At 38.1% G+C, this 24143-nt stretch overlaps 1 protein-coding gene across 7 annotated transcripts in view; it reads left to right on the top strand.

The window, feature by feature from the left end:
- Window positions 1–24143, top strand: part of SATB1 (SATB homeobox 1) — a 98427-nt gene that overhangs the window by 48324 nt on the left and 25960 nt on the right. For all 7 annotated transcript variants that reach the window (XM_053929614.2, XM_053929617.2, XM_053929615.2 and 4 more), the window contains 3 exons: window positions 1065–1519; window positions 8727–8939; window positions 17000–17155. In XM_053929614.2, the coding sequence (XP_053785589.1) occupies window positions 1065–1519; window positions 8727–8939; window positions 17000–17155 (824 nt within the window). The remainder of the gene's footprint in view (window positions 1–1064; window positions 1520–8726; window positions 8940–16999; window positions 17156–24143) is intronic.

The following is a 24143-nucleotide window of genomic DNA, read 5'->3' as shown; positions in this document are numbered from 1 at the left end:
TATACGTAGAAAGTATAGTGTGTTATTTGGAAAGACTCACCTACGTCCATATAGCATCATGCTCAGCTTTTTTAGTCAAGAGCATCAAACCAGTCTCCTCCATACAGCAGCAAAGCATTTGACACACTTAGAGTTGACTCTCAGCCAGTGCACATGAGAGATCTAGTCAAGGGAGAAGGGTTCATCTTGGGGAGGTGGTAATAAATTGCAAAATCATGACAGTATCACCGTTGTACCAGAACAACTCGCTGCCCCTTCCTTGAAAGATTATCTTTAGCATCTGGTGATAGCCATAGCTTCTTCAAGAAACCTTTGGGTCTTAGCCCCAAAGGCTTGCAATGCAATAAATCGTTTGCCTCATTCTAAGAAATATTTGCAGGTGTACCTGCTGCCCATGATGGTTAGAATTAAATGAAGCAAACTGTATAGGATACTCAGTTCAGTGTTCAATATGCGCTCAATTATTACTTATCATTATGACCACTTTCATTATTTATTGTATTGATTACTTCTTTATATTCATGTCTGGGTAAGAATTGAATGTTGATAACATTTATGCCATCTTTTTTCCTCTCAAACCTTTTGACTAAAGTAATAACAGTTAATATAGATCATGAGAAAATAATTGCGTATTTCTTTCTTGTTTAGTTGCATGTTGTCATGTCTTTTCTTAGCTCAACTCACTCTTTCTAGTTGCTGTTAAGCAAATGATGTACTTGCAGAAGCTATCTTAAAGTAAACATTGCTTATAAGCATTCTTGGAGTGATGAGAATGAATAATAGTTTGACCCCAAAACTAGTTATATAGAATTGATTTCATGCCTTAAGTCTGAGCCACATTGTAAAATTAGATCAGAAGCATTGTCCCACTTTTAAAAATTTGTGGAATAGTGCAGAAGAGGAAAGTAGAAACACAGCAGGAGGAGTTCTATCCTGATATTTCCTTAGTTTAATTGGATGTTTGATGTGCCCTGTGCCCACTCTCTATTTAGGAAATGATCAGAAATCCTTATCAATACCCATCCTTGTTGACTTAACATGATTTTACTTTTTATCCATTGTAGTTGAAATGGATAGTCTTTCTGAACTATCCCAGCAAGGAGCCAACCACGTCAACTTTGGCCAGCAGCCAGTCCCCGGGAACACAGCAGAGCAGCCTCCATCCCCCGCACAGCTCTCCCACGGCAGCCAGACCTCTGTCCGGACCCCTCTTCCGAATCTGCACCCTGGGCTTGTGTCAACGCCCATCAGTCCTCAATTGGTCAACCAGCAGCTGGTGATGGCTCAGCTGCTGAACCAGCAGTATGCAGTGAACAGACTTTTAGCCCAGCAGTCCTTAAACCAACAATACTTGAACCACCCTCCCCCTGTCAGTAGATCTATGAATAAGCCTTTGGAGCAACAGGTTTCCACCAACACAGAGGTGTCTTCCGAAATCTACCAGTGGGTACGTGATGAACTGAAACGAGCAGGAATCTCCCAGGCAGTGTTTGCACGTGTGGCTTTTAACAGAACTCAGGTCAGTTTTGTTTTATTTGTTAATGGTTCTTTTTCTTTTTCTCTCTTCCTTCAGTCCCATCCATACTCATGTTTATTCTTTTACTTTGTACTAACATTTTATCCTCTTCATGTGATCGTACTATTATCTGTTCCTGGTGTTGCCTACATTTTATCATTCCTTCCCCTATCATACACCTCCTGTACCAAGAGGATGCTATGTACAGGTTGATCTTGATTCAGGGGCCTTGAAAGAATAAATTAACTATGAAAAGTGTTTCAAACTGGCATTACCTGTGCTTTTGCATAATGGAATCACAGACAGTAGTAGCAGGTTGAGAAAAGTTTCATGACTTGGTCACAGCCACTGGCAGGACTCCAGGCTTCTAGCCTGTGATCCTTCCCATGTTACCATCCATATCAGACATGGGTTTATAAATGTGCCCTATTGAAGTTCCTCTACAACTTAAAAAAAAAAAGGTGGGATTCATTAGCAGTTTCTGCAATTTAATGCTAAGCAGCCATTGAGAAAAAAATACATGACTTATTAGCAAAAAGGGTTTCTTTGCTTTGTCCTCTTTCCTCTCTGCATTATTGTTGATGGCCTTCCCAACCTCATTCAGAGGCCCTGAGGAAGGTTTGGCCTGCTGGCCTTGGCCTGCATATGTCCCTTGTGTCTGTACCTTTGTCCTCCTGGGCAAATTCCTATGAAGATGGTGTCACCATGGGAGAAGTTTCAGATGGACAGGGAGAAAGGGTGACAGACGAGAAGAGAGCCCAAAGATTAAAAAGTCCTAAACAAACTGATTCTGTTAAGCTATGAATGAGAGGATTTTTAATTTCTTGTTTTGGAAACTAGTCTGATATATATGGTGTTTATTTTTGGCCTGGGCACACACAAAAAAAGAATATGTAACTTTGATAAGAATGAGGACATTGTGTCCTTTCAACTTGCTTGTTCTGGTTTTTTCTCTTGTCAATTTTTGGGGGGCCTGACTAATATTTTCCTCTCATATGTACGTTACTTTTATTTATTACATGATTATAAGAATAAAATTCTGGTACAAAAATAATCTAGTATTAATTCCTTGTTGGCAGTGTTTCCATACCTAGGAGAATCCCAGCTGTGACTTATTTTTGGCTTGCCTTAACTGGGTTGAAAGGACGCTTGACAAAGCCTTTAACTCAGTGTTTGTTTTCAATTTCTTTATCTGCTTTTTGTACATCTTTCAGTTTTAAAAGAGTGATGCAGAAGGTTATGTCTCAGGTTCAAATTGTATGGTTTTACCTAATTCTGTATTTTTACAACCTAAAATATGTATTTATTTTTAGCTGATAAATTTAATATGACACCTATATTCAGTTGGGTGGTAATTAGTTTTTTAAAATGAAACGAGTGAATGAATGAATCAAAAGTCAGCCATCTAGCTTAGATATTCCTGCTTCTGGCAACTTTATTTTTGTAAATAGCAGTAACAGCTAGCAGTTCTCACTATTGGGCAAAAATTAGATACGGTTGTTGAACTGAACTAAAGGCTCACAGACAAAGACAACATTGACATACACACAGATGACACAGATTTACTGATAAGCATTTTAAAAATCAAGCAAATTGTTACTTCTTCAAGCAAGGAGGAAAGTATATTTTATATGATGAAGAATGACAAGGGAGTCCAGCGGAGGGGGACCAGGGAGGAGTCCCCAGCCCTCGGTGCACAGTTTCTCTGCTCTTGGGTTATGTTGTCCCAGCCTTTACTTTGAGGAGTTGATCATTTATTCTGCCTTTGGCTCTTATATTGACAAACTCCACAGATATTTATAGGATTTGTTACTGGGGAAAAAAGTAGAATTCTCTTTTTGTGCCACGTTAATCTCTTTGACAAGATAGTCATCTCTGTGGTTAACATCAAGAACAGTGACTTTATTTTTCTGAGCTTCAGAGGAGAATGAAAACCTGGTACAGCTTGATACCGGTCTCTCTTGATGATTAATAGCTGATTTAGAAAAAGTCATCACCAAAATACTATTTTGAGCTCTGGGTGGTAGAGGGGGTGGGCTTCATACCTTTACGTTGTATTGGTAATTGGTGCTCCTCAGTTGGAGTGGTTGTTGGGCCATATTCGAAGCTGTCTGATTGAACTGAGAGTAATTTTCTATGCACATTGAAATGTTCACTTTTTGGGGAACTGGATTTTGAACACGAAAACAAGCATGCATGTATTTTTGGTGTCACACACACGCACGCGCGTGCGCACACACAGCTGCATTTATTTTAATGATTATACATTCATATAAATGCATGTAGTGTGTTTATTTCAGAGTGTATGCATTTCAATAAAAGCAGGTGCAGAGTGGGGTGTGTGGTGTGAGTGCGGAGTACGAAAATACACATGCTAATGCATATGTATAGACGAGCTCTGCAGAGTTAAATCACACATCACACGTTGTGTGCACTTCCCACAGTGTGCAGTTCCAACTCCAGGTTTAAAAAATGGATGTAAAATATGTACGTACAAATGCAAAGTTGTATGATAACGATCAGGTAAAGATGACGGCACCCTCTCCATAGTGTGTTAAAATATTAGTATAATGGATAATGCTCTTGTGACCTGAGAAAATGTTTGTCATTGACAGCTCTGTACAACTTTGACTCTTAATTGGAGAATTTTCTCATCATCTTAATTGGGTCTCCTAAATTAAATCATACCCCTTTCTTAAGACTTTCACACATGACTTCTTTTTAAAAGATGGCTACCTTTTTTGAAAATTTACGGTGATATTTATATAATTACTTGTTTTGAGGACTTTTTCTGTTTTTGAATGGAGGGGCATACGTTCTCTCTAATTGCTGCTGAAGACACCAGCTTTTAGCACACATCACTCGTTCAGCTGTGCCTCCTTGATGTCTTTTTAATGGAAACCTATGGCTAAAAAAATTGCCAAAGCTGCTAGATTTATACTTTTCCAGTGACTTCTCTGCCATCTCAGGCTTGTGATGGGAGAAAATATATTTTTTAGTGCCTTTTTAAAAATAAAACCCAGAGTTTAGCTCGGATCCCATCCTGCAGCTTTTCTCCTTTTTTCTTCCCCCTCCTCTTGTCCTTGGCACACTTTATTTTCCAGTAAAATAAAGAATGAAGATGGATTATTCAAAACTGATAACAGTAATGGACCATCATGTAATGTTTTATTGAATTTGAGTTCTGCAAATTATGTGGTGGAGAGAAATTTTCCTGCTTAAGTATAAGGGAGATTGCTACTGTGTTTCTATAATTCTTCACAGTGTGATTTAAGAAAAGTCTACTATCCATATCACTATTGAATAAAAGGAAGAAAGGTGCTATTACCCCAACGTGACAGCTCTCGTTTAGCCTCCCCAAATGACAGAGATAAATGCGTCTGCTTATAACTTACTTGGCGTAAGTCCAGCATAGTAGGTGGAGTTTAAAAATGGCCTTCCACCTGGACATGGGATTAAAAATTCACCAAACCACAGAGGCAGGTAGCCTTGAAGAATATTCACCATATTTTCTTTGTAGTAGGGATTTTTTTTTATCAAATCATATTTTCCTTCCGAGGGCTTTGGAGTTCCATGAAACCGATAAAATCTATCTGAATCAGTGATTACGCTCAAAGAGGAGACAAGCGGGAGGCCAGACAGGCTATTTGTTCGGACTGGCAGTCTGTTTCACTTAGCTGCTGTTTTAAAGGATTCTTCATTAGCCTTTGGAAGTACTGATAATATTTATTGAAGGTTTCTTTCTTTCTTTTATTGTGCAATTACTAATGAATTTTATTTGTAAAAACTCTGAACTTTTTGGGATGTACAACAGGGTTAGGAATTCATCAGGAAGTTTACTGTTTAATTGAAAAACATTAGAATTTGCACTTAACCACCATGTAATGACAATGCAGAACCATTTTATATTTTCATATGTGGAGAACATAGGAAATTATTTGAAGATGTGAAGTCCCAATGAAAAGCAGCTTCTCATTTCCAATAAAATTAATATTCATGAGGTGTTGATAACTTACCACATAACATATAAATTCTCAAGTTCTTTTCAGAAACAAAGAATGGCTAATTTTTTGTTTAATTTCTTTCAACAAATTTATTGAGCACCTATGGTGCACAATATTGACAATGTATTTTAGTTCTGGTGTTTCAGCATATTTCTGAGATAGCAAATAAGGTACGTGACGTTATTTTTCAGCACGAAGAAGAATTTTTGGTAAGAGATCCTTCTTACTGTCCTCCATGGGGGATTACTGCAAGTGAACTTAACCTACCTTGGCCAATCTGAACTGTATTTTCCACTATGGGAAAATGGGAAATGGGGCCACATACATCCTGAATCTGCAAATGCAGCTATTTGGGCAACAGCAACCTGAACAGGACCAAACATTCGTTCCCACATCCGGATTCCGGATTCTAACAGCAGTCGTTTTGCATCCAGAATTATTCTCAAGTGACGTGACTTTTTTTTTTTTTTTTTTGGTAATTAACATGTTCTAATCAAAACATTTTCTAACAATATTTTCAAGCATTTCCACCAGGGGGCACTCCCCTCATTGAAAGCCTGGGTCCAAAAAAAAAAAAAAAAGGAAAAAAAACCCAAAGGTTTCTAAAACACCTGAGATGTCTATACTGGCTGCTTTCGAGCTGTGACTGTTTCAGGGTTTGAAATATCACTTTAGACCTTTAATATATTACAAGCTGAAAAACGGCACTTCTTCCAGTCAAATAATTAAGTGGAAATAAGATGTTTTGCCCCTGAAACACTGTACATGCTGAAATGGGAAGTCATGCCAACATGAAACTGTGGGTAGAGAAATTTCTAAATTGTCTTTCAAGTGATCTGCCATCTTCTACCTCAGCCATACAGGAATGACTTGGTCTCAGGTTAGCAAGATCTGATAGTATATTGTTACATAGTTTTTCAGGTGTTTGTGTTTCTCACTAAAGCTCTCTGCTGTCAGGGGAAACATTTTTAATAGATGTTATATTATTTTTTTGAGATTTATAAATGTCTAATTACAAACTTCCCAATCCTCAATATTTATGGGATCCCTTTGGACTTAATCTATTTTTTAAAAAATTACTTAACACTTACTGTAAACATAATACAAAATGCCACAATAACTTTTCGTTGAGGGATGGCTCACCTTGAGTAAATTAATAATTACTGTTTGAATTACCCGTGGGTGGCAAACCTTGTTCCTAAGTTTCTGTCGCCTGTTTGCAGTTTTTCCTTTTGTGGTCTGAATATACATAATTTATCCACTTAGTAAATATGTACCAAGCACATATAGTTGGCATTGTGCTGAGGTAACAAAAATGAATGTTAAAATATTTTACTCAAGGAACTTTTAATATCCTGTTTATTAATTTGTATATTTCTATCTCTTTCTGTATAGTTAATGTAGATTACTTTGCCAAGCACATCTTTTAATACATAACATTTGGTAGAGAAGAGCGGAGAGCATGGATTATTTTTTTACACCTATTTGCAAACATTTTTTTTGAGATCTGCATTTTTTGGTTTCAGTGTGACACATCAACACAGTCAATCTAATTAGTTGGCCTTTTGCAAATTAAATAGCTGGATGATTGACTGCCTGTTTGATTGAATTGTAGTTAAATTGACTAGATGTTTTGCTCTCGTATAAACTCAGTGGCAACATTACTTGTCAGTATTATGAATGAAAGGAAGCATACCCTTCACTGTTCAGTTATGTGTCTTACGGTGAAACTGAAAGTTTGGGTCCAGTTTCCAGACTTTGGATACATACACTAAATGAGATTCAAATTTACCCTTAAGCCCCCCTGAGCCTGTTGGAGGTTCTTTTTAAATAGCAGCCTACAAATCATTTTTTAAAGTGGACAGTGCTTTTATACTGTCTGCACCTAACTCTTATATTTGGGCAATATGGTGCATGATCCCTGAGGAACAAAACTAGGTTTGCTGCATCTCCAGGAAACCATGAAAAAACCCAAATGTTACAGTCTTGGGGCTTAATTATTTTGACATAACATTTCACCTCCCATTCCCCAAATGTACCCTTTCACCATTTCCAGTGTTGCTGGAAAGTGAAATTTGTAAACTATCCAGAAATCTTAACAACAGTTTATTCTGAGCTATATTGTGTTAAACGGATATTCCGGCTAAATGTAAAAAGCCTTGGCATTCCAGGCATTATTTCGTGTACGAGATTGAAGAGGTAAAGCTGCTCAGTGCCTATCCAACGGACAGAAAAAAATGTTCTAATCCCTCTATTTTCATATAATCCCTTAAACAAAATTGGGGAAAACCATCCATTTTTGAAAGCAAACTTCAAAAAAGAAAGAAAGAAGATCTATTATCAGGGAGAGAGAAACCCTGAAGAAGTTTAGTAATGGTTTGTAAATTTCTTCTCTTACAAGTAAATATTTTTATTCCTCAAGAAAGTTGATATTTACAGAATTAGATAATATTCTTTTCCTTGGCATGCTTTCATGGATTTTTGAAATCTGGAAAGGCGGTTACACATTTCAGATTTAATCTGTGGTTTCTGAAGTTCAAAATTTCAACCTGTAACCCAGAGGTATGATGTAGCAAAGTAGTACTTAAAATCATTGGGGTTGTCACTATAGTTTCCTTAAGTGGTAAATAGAATCACTTCTCATTGACTCTAATAATGTGAAAATCAATGAATAACCTAAAATATTGCCCGTGAAAACGTAACATAAATCTTAGATGATGCTTTCCTCACAATCTTTTTTTTCTAATACGCTGCAGTTCATTTTCTAGTATTTTCTCTGAAAGTTCTGTGTCTCTGGAAATAGCTTTGTATCTTTACATATTGGGCTGTTGGCATTCCACTGCCTTTGTCTAGGCAGCTTGAGAACTATACAGTTCAGTGCTGTTGTATTATGAGCATTTCATTTATTCTTAACTTCCCTCGATCGTCTCTCTGTGAAAGATTTCATGGCAAGTTAAGCTTCTCAAAGGAAGGAGACCAATTAGGCAGTTTCAGTTTATGTTATATGTAAAGCAGATGCTTAATAAAATTAAGAATACAATTGAAGCTCTCTTCTCTACCACTTCAATTGTAACTAATGTATTTCTATGCAGAATTAATGCTTCTGACTGTTCATTCTCTGAACAGAGTGGGGAAGGAAAGGGAAGGATCACTGCTGGCTGAGAGCGGAGCAGGCTCACTCACCCTGTGCCTTTCACTCCCTGCAGGGCTTGCTCTCAGAAATTCTCAGAAAGGAAGAGGACCCCAAGACTGCATCCCAGTCTTTGCTGGTAAACCTTCGGGCTATGCAGAATTTCTTGCAGTTGCCAGAAGCCGAAAGAGATCGCATTTACCAGGATGAAAGGGAACGGAGCTTGAATGCTGCCTCGGCTATGGGCCCTGCCCCCCTAATAAGCACACCACCCAGCCGCCCTCCCCAGGTGAAGTCTACTTGTTCTTCCTTACTCTTCTCCTTCCGCTTTAAAAAAATGTCTGGTAAAGAATCTCAACAAGAAACTAGAAAGGTAGATGGACATATACAGAAAAAAATACAAAACAAAAGTGTATAGAGTTGCTTGGGGGAGAATTTGGTCCCAAATCACTGATTATGGTTTAAAAAAACAAGCTACTGATTAGGGGAAAGAAAATTGCTTTGTATTGCTGCTTCCTTGGGGTTGTTTGGGGATGAGAAGTTGTCTTTAAATGGGATATTTGTCTCTACTACCATGGAGTAAGGAAGTATTTTAAACTGGAAAGGGAAAAAAGTAATAAAGTCACTTTTATCCCTGTGAGTTTTAGAACCGCCATTTGAATAGTAAATAAATATAAATAAATAAATAATTCTATTTGTATTTATGCTTTCCCATACGAACTGCAGCTGGTGCCAATTACACATCGTCTCGTTTGTAATCTTTCATAATTAAGTTTAATACAATCCTTGAAGGCAGCTTTAAATGGAGCTGATAAAGAATTCCATACGTATTCCCAGAAACAGGCACATTATCCAAATTTTTATACTTTTGGGGGAAGGACCCAAGTCACCTCCCAGGTAACTTTCTGTATGTGTATCTGTACTGCTGCTTCTTTTCTTAAACCAAGTTTAAAATGTAGCCTCATAACTCTTAGGAGAACTCAAGAAGTTAATTTTCAGTACAAACTATTAGGGAAAAGTTTGATAGTGGGTTAGGCTTCTCATCCACAAGCAAATACATTTCTTTACACATATAATTTGAACAACTCTTAAAAATAACGTCAGCTAAAACTGGATAAAAATTAAATATGGGGTATAAATTTAAAGTATTTATGTAACATGTAATGAAGTTATATCTTGATGTTAATTTTTCATTAATAGTAAAAATAGTAATACGTTTCTAAGAATAGAATTATAGAAAAAGCTCATTCAGCACTAAAAATGAAACTGCTACGGATACTCCATGAATAAGGAATAGATGTTATATTTAGCCCCTAGTTGAGGGCCTTAAACTGTTTATTGTAATGCTTTGAAATGGTTATTTTTTAGCAATGTCTCAGAAGTCCATTTTCTCCCTTTTTTTAATGAAAATCAAGTAGGTGTTCATGTCTATAGGAGCAGACTGTAAGAAAGTCATTACTGTAACTGTGAATGAGAAAGCCAAGCCATGTTTCTCTAGCAGAAAAGAATGGCATACACACACACACACACACACACATCCACCTGCTCACGCACACTCACAGTTACTGAATTTGATCTGTGAAGCTTCCTATTCAGTATTTCTTAAGAAAAAGAATGAGAAACTCTACATATAGGCCTATAACTTGTATTATAAGAGTGACTAAACAAAACCACTGTACTTCAGACTTGGTTGAATGATTAGTGTTGGGGTTTAGAGTGGCGCGCACACTGTCATTAGTTAGCTGTGTCCCTGTCCTGTCACTGAAAGGCCTCTGGGCAGGGAGTTATCTTACTTACACACTTAATCTGCAGTATCAACGAAAGAATAGCTTATTTAAGACCGGTATGAACTTTAGCATTGAGCTTCTCCTTTCTTTAAAAATTTATCCAAATATTTGACTTAGTGATTCTTAAGACAGCTTTTGTTTTTAATTTTTCTAGGATTTTAATGCTTCTGTTTTTCAAATGGGATTCTGCTATTCTTAGTCATCAATTTTGTTCTTTTTTTTAATTTTATTTACATACTGTTAGAGAGAGGGGAATGGAGGGAGGAGGAGAGGGAGAGAAACATTGATGTGTGAGAGAAACATCCATCGGTTGCCTCTTGCATGGCCCCAGCTGGGGACCTGGCCCGTACTCCAGGCATGTGCCCTGACTGGGAATTGAACCAGCAACGTTTTGGTTTGGAGTACAATGCCCAAACCACTGAGCCACATCAGTCAGGGCCATCAAGATTTTTTCTTTAGGCAAAGTTACATTAATTCTTAAGGGATATTTCTTTTCATAAACTATTAAGATTCTCTTGAGTAGCTTTCTGATACATATGCAAAGATACACACATACATCTGATACATAGTCTTTAGACATATAAATGCTATATATCAGATGTGTGTATCTAAAGAATAAATCTCATAATTTGGGGTAGAAAATATTTATTTTAGCTTGAATTATTAATTGATTGGGCCATCGTTGAGCTCTGTTTGTTCTCAAGAAGGGTTGAGACCAAGCCATATTCAAACAATGATGAGCATATAAAGTATGTAAATGCTGCAGAATCTTAAGAGAAATTCTTTCAGAGAAAAAAGCATTGTTTCTATTAATGTGATATTATTGGCCATCTTACCAAATTCTGAAATGATTATCTGATATATGTGTATAATTTTATTTCACTGCTATAATATAAATCTTTACAGTATCTTCTGTGCCCCACTGAGAATCCCTTTGCATTATTTAATATAATAATACAGCTCACAACCAGTTGGCTCACCTTTTACCCTTTGATAATGATTCAATGAATTAAATTTTAAGAGATTTTTAATGGATTAAAAGCATTACCAATGTTGAACAAGTACTCTAGACTGGGGAAAATGTGTTTGTTAGGAAGCTGTTGAACTAGTACTGTTTTGCAGCAGTTGAAATCTAATGCTCAAAGGGGAACCAGTACACCACATTAAGGGTTTACTATGCCTACTGCAAATGACGAAAATAGAAGGCAGGAGGGCGGAGGATGAAACCACAAACACAGAAACAGACTGCAAAATTTTGTCCTTTTTAATTTCATATTTTACCAGAGAGGAGTGTATGTGAAATCACTGTACATTTCATTTTCCCCCAAAATGAAGAGAGATTTGAAATATAGAGTGAGACAGGTAGTGGCCTTAGGTTAAAACCCAACCCTGATTTCCTTCCAAAGAACTGCATATTGCAGGCCAAGGTCCCTTGTGACTCACTGAGGAGCCCACCCATCTTTAGGCCTGAGAGAGTGGATTCTTTCCCAGCTCCTTCTGTAGAATTCAGGGCATACTGAAGCGGATTTGCGTGTTCCTGGTTCATAGGAGACTGAGGGCCTAAACTATCGAGGGACTCAGATTCTCAATCATCCTCAAGAAGGGACTCCTTGGTTTTAGTCAAGCTCCAGGTTTTATTCTTAGGAATACCTCCCCTGAATAAACCCAGCCTAGCCTCAGGAGTCACCAAAGGTCTGGGCTGGTCCTGCCCAGGTTAGGTTCACCATGTGTACACCTGTCCCTTCTGCTTCCATAGGGGCAGCCTTGCTGCGAGCTGCTTCTCACTGGGGCAGTCAGCTCTGTTTACTGACGGCATATTTTCACAACTTTACGTGCTAATTCAAGAAATAAGATTGCCTTGCACTTGATAATGGTTCACGGTTTTCTCTGCACCTTGATGTACATTAATTCATTTCATCCTCAGACCAACCTTTTTGTAGGAGAAAAATGAGAAAACCAAAGCTAAGGTTTAGTCTCTGTTTTCCAGTCCCCTTTTAATTCTGTTGCTCCTCCCCCTACCTCAAGCCACCTGCTCAAAATATAAATGAACATAATAGAAAAGGGAAAATGAAACTTGGGGACTTTTTCTGTTTGTCAGAGAGGATGGGAAGTTTTATTGTTTGGTTAGGAAGAGGACATTACAAGAACATTCTCCTGATAGAACATGTTGAATGCATGGCAGATGGTCCGTGGGTATTTTGGAGACTGTGGACGACATTGTCCCTTCCACTTTGGTTGTATGAAAATGTTTGGGAGAACCCAGTCCCTCCAAAACTCCCTGGTCTTAAAGGTTTCTTTTCTGACTCTTCTTAGCAGATTTTCCAGACAAGCAGAGGAATTTTATTAATAATAATTAATGATTATGTTCCGGGAATTCTCTGTTCCACAGAACACATCAGTTTTAAGTTGATTTCTATTTAGGTGTGTGCTTATTCTAGTCTTGTTTGCATGTTTTAATATGTGTGACTTTGGCAGGTAAATTAACCTATAATTATAACTTTTACATTAGTTTTATAATTTTTTTCCTTTATTTTTATATCTCCTTATGTTATTCTTTAATTTCTTCTAAAGAAAGATGTGATGTTTAAGGCTTTAGAAAATGTACAAAGTTCATTTAAGAAACACATCATTATTTTAATCTGGCAGCTGCACCCTCTGTCTCTTTACAACTTCTTCTGTAATATAACGAAACCTAAGTCCAGTTACGGGGCAGGAGCTGAATATGTGGTAAAAGTTTCATTTGTTATGAATTCCTTGACCAGCATTATTTGAAGATCTTATTTATGTGCTTGTAAAATGTTTCCTATAATAGTCATCTTTTAAAAGCTAGAGGATTTGGAAAATAATTAACACTGTTTCTACAATCATAATACTCCAGACAGTGTTAACAGATAAAAATTTGATAATGTGGGCAACATTCCATCATCAATAAGAATGCCTTAAAATAGTGTATTTCTTACATAATATTACTAAGAAAACACAGTTTTCGTACCTTAAAAAATAAATTCACACTGCATTTGTAAAATTAATGAGTCATTTATTAAATATTAGATATTAATGAACTAGATTTAGCAAAGGGCCACCAAAAAGGCAGGTCCAGCATGTCTTTAAAAATAAGGATTTTTCCCAGTAAACAAGTCCCTTATAACATGACCGCAGTATAGTTGCAGGGTTTCTAAGATGAGCATGAGCATCAGACACACTTCGGCTTAACTCCCAGCCTTGCCCTTGGACAAATTTCTTAAAACCTCTTTAAGAGCATTTTCTCAATTTTTAAATGGAGCATTAGTAGCACCTACTCCAGGCTACTGTGCAGGTTAGAGTTAATGTACATTAATATTATGCCCAGCTCATAGTAAGCAACTAATAAATGTTAGTGTTTATTATTATCATAATTACTAATAAAACTATATCAAACTTCGTGTGTCTGCATGCACACATGTGTGTGCTATGAGCTTGCAGGTAATTGCTCCTGCCTCAAGGAATAACATACTCACCATTGAGGTCCATCGTAGAAATCACGTAGTGGAGTGTGCATGTAATATGTAGTCCATGTGTAGTACGTATAGGTCATTTTGTGGTATATCATGCATACAGCAATACACGAAGGCACAAAATAGAATTTTCATGGAAAATGTGCGTTCTTCTGCATAACTGCAGTGACATAAAAGGCAGATCTTAGGGCTGTGCCCTATTCCGCACGTGGGCAGGTACAGTTGAAGCTCCAATTCCTAACAGCTTCCCCGGCGCCTCCGTAATGATGGAGTAGCACACCCCACCTTGATAAAAGCTATTCAGAAAGCAACTGCCTTTACTTCACCTCCTGTGCTATTTGCTGAGAAGAGCTGAAGAGTAGTTTGTTTTGCCTGGAATGAACTACTTTATGAATTTTAATGTGTGATATAATATTAAAAGCTAAACCAGGATTAAAGAAGATTTTTTTTTTTGTACTAAGCTAAAATAGTACTTAGTAGAGTGAGGTATAAAAGATTTTTGTTTCCATTTTTACCTGGGGAAAAATTCAGCTTTCCTATTTTTGAAAAGCTGTCCAAGTCAGTTCCCCTTAAGCAATAGCTTATGTTTAGGGGGGAAAAAATGTGATTCCAGAATTCGAATAGCTTATCTATGATAAGATACGGATCTGAGCCAACAGGATGATAAAAGTGAACTTTTCTACATGCTTTTAAAATGAGTAATAGTTTCTTTATATTTTTAAAAGTTGTTGCTATCACTTTCTTTTTATAATTTTTAATGTTTCATATGTACTTATTTCCCACTTTTATTTTGTGTTGGCTACTAGGAAACGATTTTTTTTCATGATTTAAAATTCTTGCTTTTTACTCCAAGTTGTAACTGCTTTAAAAAATATTAAACCTAAAAGAAATTTTTAGACACTAAACCACAGTGGCGAGACAAATGATTATAGTGTACCTGGAGGATAAATTCTTAAACATAATTTTTACAAAAGAATGCAAATTATTTAAAAACATGAAACATCAAGTTTCCAAAGCCCGCTCTCTCTTAACTATTATTACAAAGCAGATTGCTACCACGGAACTCTTTCTTCCAATGCACTGGACTTCATGCCCCCATTTCCATAACATTCAATTTTCAAAGCGATTGAAATGGCTTTTCTTTTCTCTTTCATTTAAGCAGTGAGAAAAAATAGGTATTAAAAGGGACCCCGTGGGGTGATCAAATCTATCCGTCTGCCTCAAAGCAAGACCACCCCAGAGCAAAGTTGTGAATCTCACCAGAGCAACTTTGTAGGCAATTTATGGTAATGCATTAACTCTTCTGGCTCCTCAAGTGGTGTTTAGCAGATGATTGCTCCAAAGCCCTGTGTATGTTTTTAGTGGCCCCCAGCCCTTAACATACCTCTGAGAGTGCCCTTGCTTACTGAAGTCCCAGAGCTAGAAGAGGAACTCTGCAAATCTAGCCTACTCCCCTGCCTCTAGTTTATAGTGTAGGAGAGGCAGTGAGGCCCAGCCAGTTGGTCACTTGTCCTGCTTCACCTTTTGTGCCCTCACTTCAGACCTGTGGCCCACCCATTTCACAGCACTATCCTTTCAGCCTTAGGTAGTGACAAGGTGGAAAAATCTAGCTGCCTCTCCAAGACAAGCCAGAGGTGAGTTGTCTTGCTAACTGGCCATAAGTTCAAAGGATTCAGAAGGCAGGTTTTAAAGGGGCTCATATTTACTAAGTACAGAGAATTGAATAGCCTAGGATAACCTCTGCCCTACTTTTGATGCCAAATATTTTGGGACGGGGGGAGGGGGGGGAATAAACCTGGAAGACTCGTAGTATGAATGGGAGGGTATGTCATTTAATGGCAAAAGAAAATCATCCGTTTATTCTAAAATGCACTTCATTTTCTAGTGTTTGCAGTATATGTGAGAAATGGTCCAAGATGCTAAATTTCTAGAGAACAAAAACTTGGGTTCTTTAAAGGACCCTAAGAAATTAGGTCCTTAACGAATCACTTTGCCAGGGAAAAACATGGCCCTGCGTCTGTGACAATTGTCATTCACATTTTCGTCAATTCCCCAGCAAAAAAAAGCAGCGATACAGTTCATGGGTAAATTTACTAGAGTGGTCAATATATAATTGCATAATAAAAATTAAATGTATTGGTGTTTTAAAGATTAATAATAGTATTAATAAATGTTGAGGATGTGATTTAATTTTTCCCCTAAAATTTTGTGGTATTTTCCTGCTAATGTATGCTTATCATTATGGCCAAAGGCTTATCATTACTCATTTTTCACTCAGAATTAGTACATTTTGAATATATTTTTTAAGTCACTGATGATATATTTTGTGTAACTTGCAGCAGTGTTCCATCAAATATTGTGAAACATTTTCTTATAGTCTGTTGTACAATTCAAAAGAAATAGTTACATACAGAGGTGCCAGAAAGAGATGACATAATTATACAGAACAGCTTGGACATTCACGTGTAAAACGCAACCCGCCTTTATGATAATTAAGCAAGGCACTCTACCTGTTTCATGGATGGATAGAAGGTTTAAATATGCAGCTCCAAAATGGCTTTGTTATGGAAGCTTTTTTAAGGGAAACATGAGGAAAAGGCGTTAAAAAAGGTCCAACATTGAGAAGGCCATAGTATGTAATAGCTATCAGTGATGCAGTTGTCTGTTAGGCACCGGGCACCAGGAGAAGATACGGCCCTGTGCGTTGCGATTTTAATTGTGAGTTTCCTTTGTTAGAATTGAATGGAAAGTAATTGGGAAACAATTAGTTGGGGGTTTTCAAGTCTTTGGAACTATTTCGTTTTCCAGAAAACTTACTTTATGGCATTGTAATTCCTGGTTGTCAGCTGGCAGTTGCTGTCATATTACAGATGCAATCACCTGTGACAGTGTGACTTCCTTAACTTACGCAATCTGATCTCGGGGCAGTAAGGAATGTTCAACGTCTGCACTGCCGACCGCCTTGATCATAAATGGAGCCGAGATGTCCAGTTGGGATGCTGAGCCCGAGAAGCTTCAAAACAGCTTGACCAATGAAAAATGACAGTCACATTCAAAATGTTTTGTAGGTGAAAACAGCTACTATTGCCACTGAGAGGAATGGGAAACCAGAGAACAATACCATGAACATTAATGCTTCCATTTACGATGAGATTCAGCAGGAAATGAAGCGCGCTAAAGTGTCCCAAGCACTGTTTGCAAAGGTTGCAGCAACCAAAAGCCAGGTAAGAGCCTTGATTAGGCATCGAGAATGTTTATCTGCGGTGCCTGAGAAAATTTCATTCGAAGGGGTGTCTGTTTTCAGTATGAATTTGCATCACTGAGAGGTCATGGTGTCTAGGATTATTTACAGAGCTCTCGGATGAAACAAAATGTTCAGATTCCAGTGATAGACACTTGGTTTTGTTTCCTCCAACAGCCATTCTCCAGACCAGGGATTTCTCAGTAAATCCCTGAGTCCATTTAGAGTTCTTTTCAGCAGAAGAATAATGCAATGTATAGGAAGTTTCTCAATCTGGTCTATTGTAGTGGAACAAATAGCTTGAGTTACTATTGTTTCATTATTACTCAGACGACCTTGATTTCCTTCCTAAAATACTAGAAACATTATAGTTTATTCTGTTCCATCTCCAACATCTACAACTACTAAGTATACTTACTAAAACAAACTGGCACACACATACATATACCTTTGTGTATGAACGATTTTAGTTTTTCTATAGATGTATGATACAGATTGAATTACAGTTAGAGAAAACTGTCCATCTCTGATGAATTATGAATGAATAGAATTGAACTGGAAAAGTTACAGATCCCTACAAAACAAGATAAAGACATAACAAAGGATAGATAATGCGGTTCTTACCAGTATAATTGCCATATATGGATAATTGATATGTATCAGAAGCAGAGTCATCTATATGCACGAACTCACAATTATCTATAAACCCTTGTTCAAAGAAAGAATGCTTCTTCAAGGACCAGAAGAACACTAAACTCTCTTTCCCTTTGCAAGAAAGATTTGATGACACTATCAAGGTGAGAATTTAGAGGCAGGGAAGGGCTCAGGTAAGATTTTAACAACTTGCAATTTTAAACAAACATATTTTTATTAACATTAATGAACCCTCTTTTATCAAACAGCCCGACTGCTATCAATTTCTGATAACAATAGACAACCCTGGGGGTATTTACAGTATAAAACTTTTTGTAGCTCTTCCTAAAATTTTACTCTGTCAGCATTAATAATGGTCCTTCATCAGAGTTTTGTTTTAGAAAAGGTTGTTCTTGTTTAAGTTATAGACGGGATGAAATACTTAAGGATATCTTGGAAATGTTACATAAAAATGATTAAACTCAAGCTGTGGACTGTAAAAATTATAGCTTTATAGGCCACATGCCCGCCTACCCTTCAATCACCGTCAAAGTGATAATTTCTACAATAATATGTTTCTTTTCTTGTGAGGTTCTAAACATCAAGTGCTGTTGAAACATTCAGCCGCATTGTTTATGTCAGTGCTGCGCTCGGCGTGTCGTGCACCAGGCCACCGCGCTCTCTCGTGGAATGTAAAACTCTGCCATGAATCATGGCTTGTATATCGGAAATTACTGTAATTTTGATTGGAAATTACAGGGCTCTTGAAATGTTTCTAATTATGATAGAATGTTAGAGCCGCTTCAAACCTGTGTGCTTCTTCAGATATCTTCATTTACATGCCAAGGCTCTGCATCAAGGAGAAATGTCCTATTCTCACTTTGCCCCTCACCCACCCACCCTGCACATTTTTGTTTGGGCTCTTTAGTCTAATTATGATGAGGATCTCATATTTAAATATATATAATCTTGCTTTTCTTTCTGATCCTACATCTTTTCTGACCTATCCAATTAAATTATCAAGAATAACAGGCTATATTCCTACAAGGCCAAACACTCTCCCCAAATCTGCAAAATACATAAACAGAGAAACTTAACGTGTATTATTGTAAGAAAGGTCAGACTTAAAACAACAAAAATAAATATTAAGACTTTCAGATAACTCATTTATTACTTGTTATATGTCATTTGATTTAATCTGGCTCCCACTCCCTCAGTTTCCTGTCTGTATCAGTGATTGTCAACCTTTCTCATCTATGGCGCACATAAACTAATTGTTAAAATTCTGCAGCCCACCAAAAAATACAGTTTTTGCTGATCTGACAAAAAATTTGGTATAATTTTGATTGATTTACAAAAAAAAGTAATAATAGTAATTACCTACCCTTTTTGCTCAAAAGTGACTTTCTTAAAAAATCAGATGCCTATACTCATAAATAAGGACTTCTGGTACCAAGAATTAACCAATCAGACATAAACTTACTATGCAGTGTGACCAATAAGATGCAGCTTTGTTATATGACCTATATATTTATGGCTCAAGAGAGAGCATTCACACCGGATGGATGTTGTTGTGTTAGCTGTTGTCATTTTTTTTTATTTGACAGTCTTAAGGGAAGAGAGGTCAGTGCCCTTGACTAAATACTCAGGTATTGCATGTTTTAAAAATTCTTGTGACACACCTGTTAAAAATCACTGGTCTGTATCATAACCCCCTATGGTTAGCAGCTCCTTTGCTATACCTTCATTTTTCTTCCTTTTAAATGATATTCCCAACCCTCCCTGCCTGGGCCGTGGCACTGATTTTGGAACTATTCAGACAGTGGCAGCAATGGGTTGGTAAGGTTGTGTGGGTGATGTGTTGGGGAAGTTCTCAATGTCCTTGCCCTTCATACCCCTGCCCTGCAAAGCTCCCCATGAGTCTCCTTCAACGATGCCTATTGTCAGCTGCTGTATGTCTGCCACGAGGGTGTGTGTCCCATAACCCCAGAGCTGTTAGCTAGTCTCATTACTGGTTGAAAGAGCATCTAAGGGGCCAGCTGGTGGCTGTGGGGTCAAGCAGACTGTAACTTCATCCCATCAAACAGTTACTCCTAACTACTAATTTACTGTAACTTTGTAGCAGGGCATGTCTGTAGTTTTCTCTTAGTTGTGCAGTTTAGTTGTTAGCACTACCCTGTTTATGAAAATATGTAGTACGATTGATGGTTACTTAAAAATAAGACAGTCCAAAAACGGCATGTGTGTATCACTGAGAGAGGGGACCTGACTCAACAAGGGAAGGCGTACGTTTACTTAAGTTGTGTTCTCCTGCCATGATTTTTGGGAAGGAAACAGAATACCTAGCAAACAAATAGAAAAATATCTTCAAATCAGACCTCGTTCATGGTCCAAATTCCCAACTTCTATTTACATCTTAGAGATACGTGCCACAGATTGTCAGGATGAGGCAGAGGCCTCCGAAAATGCAGCACGCGGGAAGCAGGAAGCCCCTGCCCCGTCTCTCTCAGCCTGTGCTTCTGTGTCTCACTCTGATCCTCAGGTTGACTTGGCATTCATCACCTTTTTTGTGTGTGCTAAACCCCATCGTATGTTCTGCATTATCTATACTTAACTCTCAGAGTAACCCTGGGAGCCAGCATTGTTTTCCTCATCGTACACCTGAGACTCACTGACTAATAAATAGGAGAGGCAACCCCAGTTCTCTGCACCTGTCCTGCTATGTTAGTGTCTCCTCGGGGATCCAGGCAGCATCAGTACTGAAGTTTCCCAGTTCCAGGAAAGAGGAATTGGGCTACTGGACTAATGGATAGTGGAAACGGTGGGGGCTTGCCTTTCTTCACTGACACACTCTTGGGATGTGAGTTCTTACCAACATAGGGCCCTCGGAGCCCATGCCTTTTCATGCCTGATGGGGAAGCAGAGGGGAGACGTGTTAGCGAACTGAGGCGGCTGTGGGCCAGGCTGTTTCACTGATACTATAATACGGGAAATCACTTAACCTTCATAAGCCCAAGATTCTTCTAACATGGGAGGAGGTTACGTGCTACAATGTATGCAGCAGAGCATTTAAATGACACGGCACTGTACACACATGGAAAATGTCTTCTAATGTGCTAAGCAAGAAGCTCAGCTCATGACACAGACACGTTTATTATCTCTTCGGGTATCTCAAACACCTTTCCTTTTAAAAGGTAAAGCTCTAGGTAGATGCCCCAAATGACAGGCAGCGTACTTACTTTAAAGCTGCTGCAGTCCCAGAACGTTACGGAACCAGACACGTCACAGTTGTGCTATGCAGTGACTAATGCTCCAGGTATTTTCAGTAAAAGAAACCAACTCTGTGGATTCCACCACTTCACAGGTATTATGTGATCTCTTCGATGAGTAACAGAAATGAGATTGTTTTTAACTCTAATAGAAATGTCTGGATAAAATATGCAGGTACAACCTGAAGGTAGGCTATTTCTGTGCTTGGGCAGGAAAGCTGGCTAATGCAAACTTTAAAAAGATGATATGCTTTAAACATAATGTGAATAGCTACAAATGAATACACTTTATATTCTAGGTATTCATATAAGCAGCAGTTTTTTCAAGTGAATCATATTGGAATTTTATCAAACATTTAGTCTGATAACATCCAAATAATTATGAGAGCAGAATTCGCTAATTTTACTGTTTAAAAAAAATAGTTGATTTGGGTAATAACCATTACGGTATCAAGGTTCAGTTACTGTTCATTGGTTATAGTGTTTTCATATGGGAGATGGAAATGGAATTTTTTCCTTAATGGTGGCAGATGTTGGAATCTAATTTTATTCCACGGCAAACCCCCTGAGAGCGCTGGGACTTAAGGTGTATGTCCAGCAAGGGGACATTAGCAGCGCTGCAGGCCTTGCCTTGTACGTCGAATTGTTACATTGATTTTCATGTTGCAGAGGGGGAGCTTGCAGATAAAGTAACGCAGTGAGAGAGAGTGAAGGGCTTTCACTGAGCGACGCTGCATCGCCACTTATGTTTGGAAAATGATTTCTCTCCTGTGCTTTATTGAACAGGGTATTTCTTTCAGGTAAAGCAACTAGATGATGAAAATTCTATTTGACTGAACGTGCTTTCAATATAATCTTTTGCAATCTCCCCCTACCAGTCCTGTAGAGGTGGAGGACTCTGGCTGCTACAACTTTGGCTGGTTGATAGGTATGGTTTTTAACAGTAAAAAAAAAAAAAAAAAAAAAAAAAAAAAAAGGAAGATAAAGATAACCTCTGTGAAGATAGCACAGCCAGTAGAAGAGACCAAATAATTCAAAGCCTTTTGCTTTCTTCCATCCTTTCAGACATTTTTTATCATTGAGATTGAAGGCCTGTAAGATGAGAGAGAGAAGGGGCAGGGGAAGAAAGAAAAAAGAAGCGAGCTTCAGTGCCCCTTGGGTTCATAGCTGGAGAGATCACATCTTTTTGACCTTTGGATTGGGAAATTCTTAGATGGGGATTAGAATTCTTAAATACGTTAAGACATAGTATGTCATAAAATGGGCTAGAAATAGGACTAAAATGTACTTTTCATGGCCAGGAATAGGAATCTGTAGTAATTCAATCCAGGGAAAAAATCACGGAACCATGACTGCGTTCTGTATTGCAGCATGCAAGTGAAGGCATCCTTTATTTTGTTAGAATTAAATCACACTTCACGGAAACTACGCTTTGAAGCTCTATGCTGATTCATTCTTTCGGAATGTTCCTGTGACAGACTTTGCTGCAACACGGTTTCACCTGTGCAGCCTCCCGTTGAAGACACAGGAGGCCCCTGCAGATTTGAGAGTCACGGTGTCTTTTTTTTCTGGTGCGGGGCCCTTTTCCAGCAGTCTGTGGGAGGATCTGTGCACTGCGTCCCCCCTCGCAGCACCGTCTTGGGTGTGAGCAGAGTGTTCTGTAGCCAGGGTCTGCGGAGAGAGCTGCCTCTCGACACATTCTCCATCTAGTGCTTTGTTTTGTTTACCCTTCCATAGTTTTACTGGGTAGAGGCGACCCTGGGGAGATGCCGCCTAGGTTTCCCTGGGCCGTCTTCCTGGAGGAGGAAGGGGCGAGAGGAGTACTTGTGGAGAGAGAAGTGAGGAGAGACAAGTAAGACAACCCAGAGGGTAGCTGTCTCAGCCTTCTGCCCATGTCTAGTTCAACTCCTTCTTGGTGGCCTCTGTTGCATTCTTGAGTAAGTGGTCGTGCAGAGTTCAAGGTGCTCTGTGTTAGTAGCCGATCTCTAAATATCTCTTGTGTCTAAATCCATATTACGTCTACATTTATGAAAACTAAATCCATCTTCATATCTCTAGTTGATTATTAAACAGGACTATTGAAATTAATGGCTTTAATATATAAATGTTGACATAACTCTAATGGCTTAAAGGTAACATGATTATACGTTAGATATTTTAAGTGTTAGTTAAATTGGTGGATCTGAACATGTGCCCTTTTCACATTTCTACCTTATAAAAATAAGCATATGTTTTAGTAAATCTAGGGTTTGACTGAAGAGGTCCAGAATTAAATCAAATAGAACACTCACTTGCTCATTATAGTTTTGGCTAAAAAGTCATGTAGTCAGGTGTCTTTCCAGCAGACACTTGATGTTATCTATTTAAACAAGTTGAACAGAAGATTTCTGGTTATCTTATTGCAATTCAAGTTTCACTCTTTTCCCCCAAATTAAAAATTAATTAACTGTAGTCATGTAAATACATTTTTCTCATTGACCCACATAATAAGTAAACTGTCACAAATGTAGTCATAACTCATTAAGCCCAGTTTCTCCATCTTTAGAAAATGTCACCAGAAAATTGTAGACACGATTTGAAAAGAATCGATTTGTGGATATTGGGCCAACTCTCCAAAGAGGATCCTATGTGAGGAAGGCCGCGGAGCGGTGCGCTGTGAGGCGGGGCCCTGTGTGTTCTAAAGCCTGAGTGCACTGGCTGGGTGTGCGTAGACCCTGCTGTACTCTGAGGCCACTGTTGGTTCTAAAATGTTAGTGTAAGTGGAGAAGTGTAGCCTAAGAATATTCTCTGAAAGTTCCTCTTTTTGGAAGCCCTTCTGTATTCAGCTTTGACAGCTGAAGAGTTAATGCTTCAAGACAGGGTAATGTATCTACACAATGAGAGTAGAGACCAAACCAGTGGGGTTTAACTCATAATAGGAATTAATCTTAAAACACAGTGTCATTCAGTTAAACTTAGCACATAACTGTAACAGTAATGTAAATCCTTTAACAAAGTACGAAGTCAAAAGATGAAGTGTTTCCTCAGAAGTCTCAACAGTTGTCTTTTATGTTTTCTATAGTAAAGGTA

This window comes from Desmodus rotundus, chromosome 8, assembly GCF_022682495.2.
Source record: "Desmodus rotundus isolate HL8 chromosome 8, HLdesRot8A.1, whole genome shotgun sequence".
NCBI classification, from domain to species: Eukaryota; Metazoa; Chordata; class Mammalia; order Chiroptera; family Phyllostomidae; genus Desmodus; species Desmodus rotundus.
The sequence above is the reverse complement of the archived record's forward strand: the minus strand, read 5'-3'. Positions and strand labels throughout refer to the sequence as shown.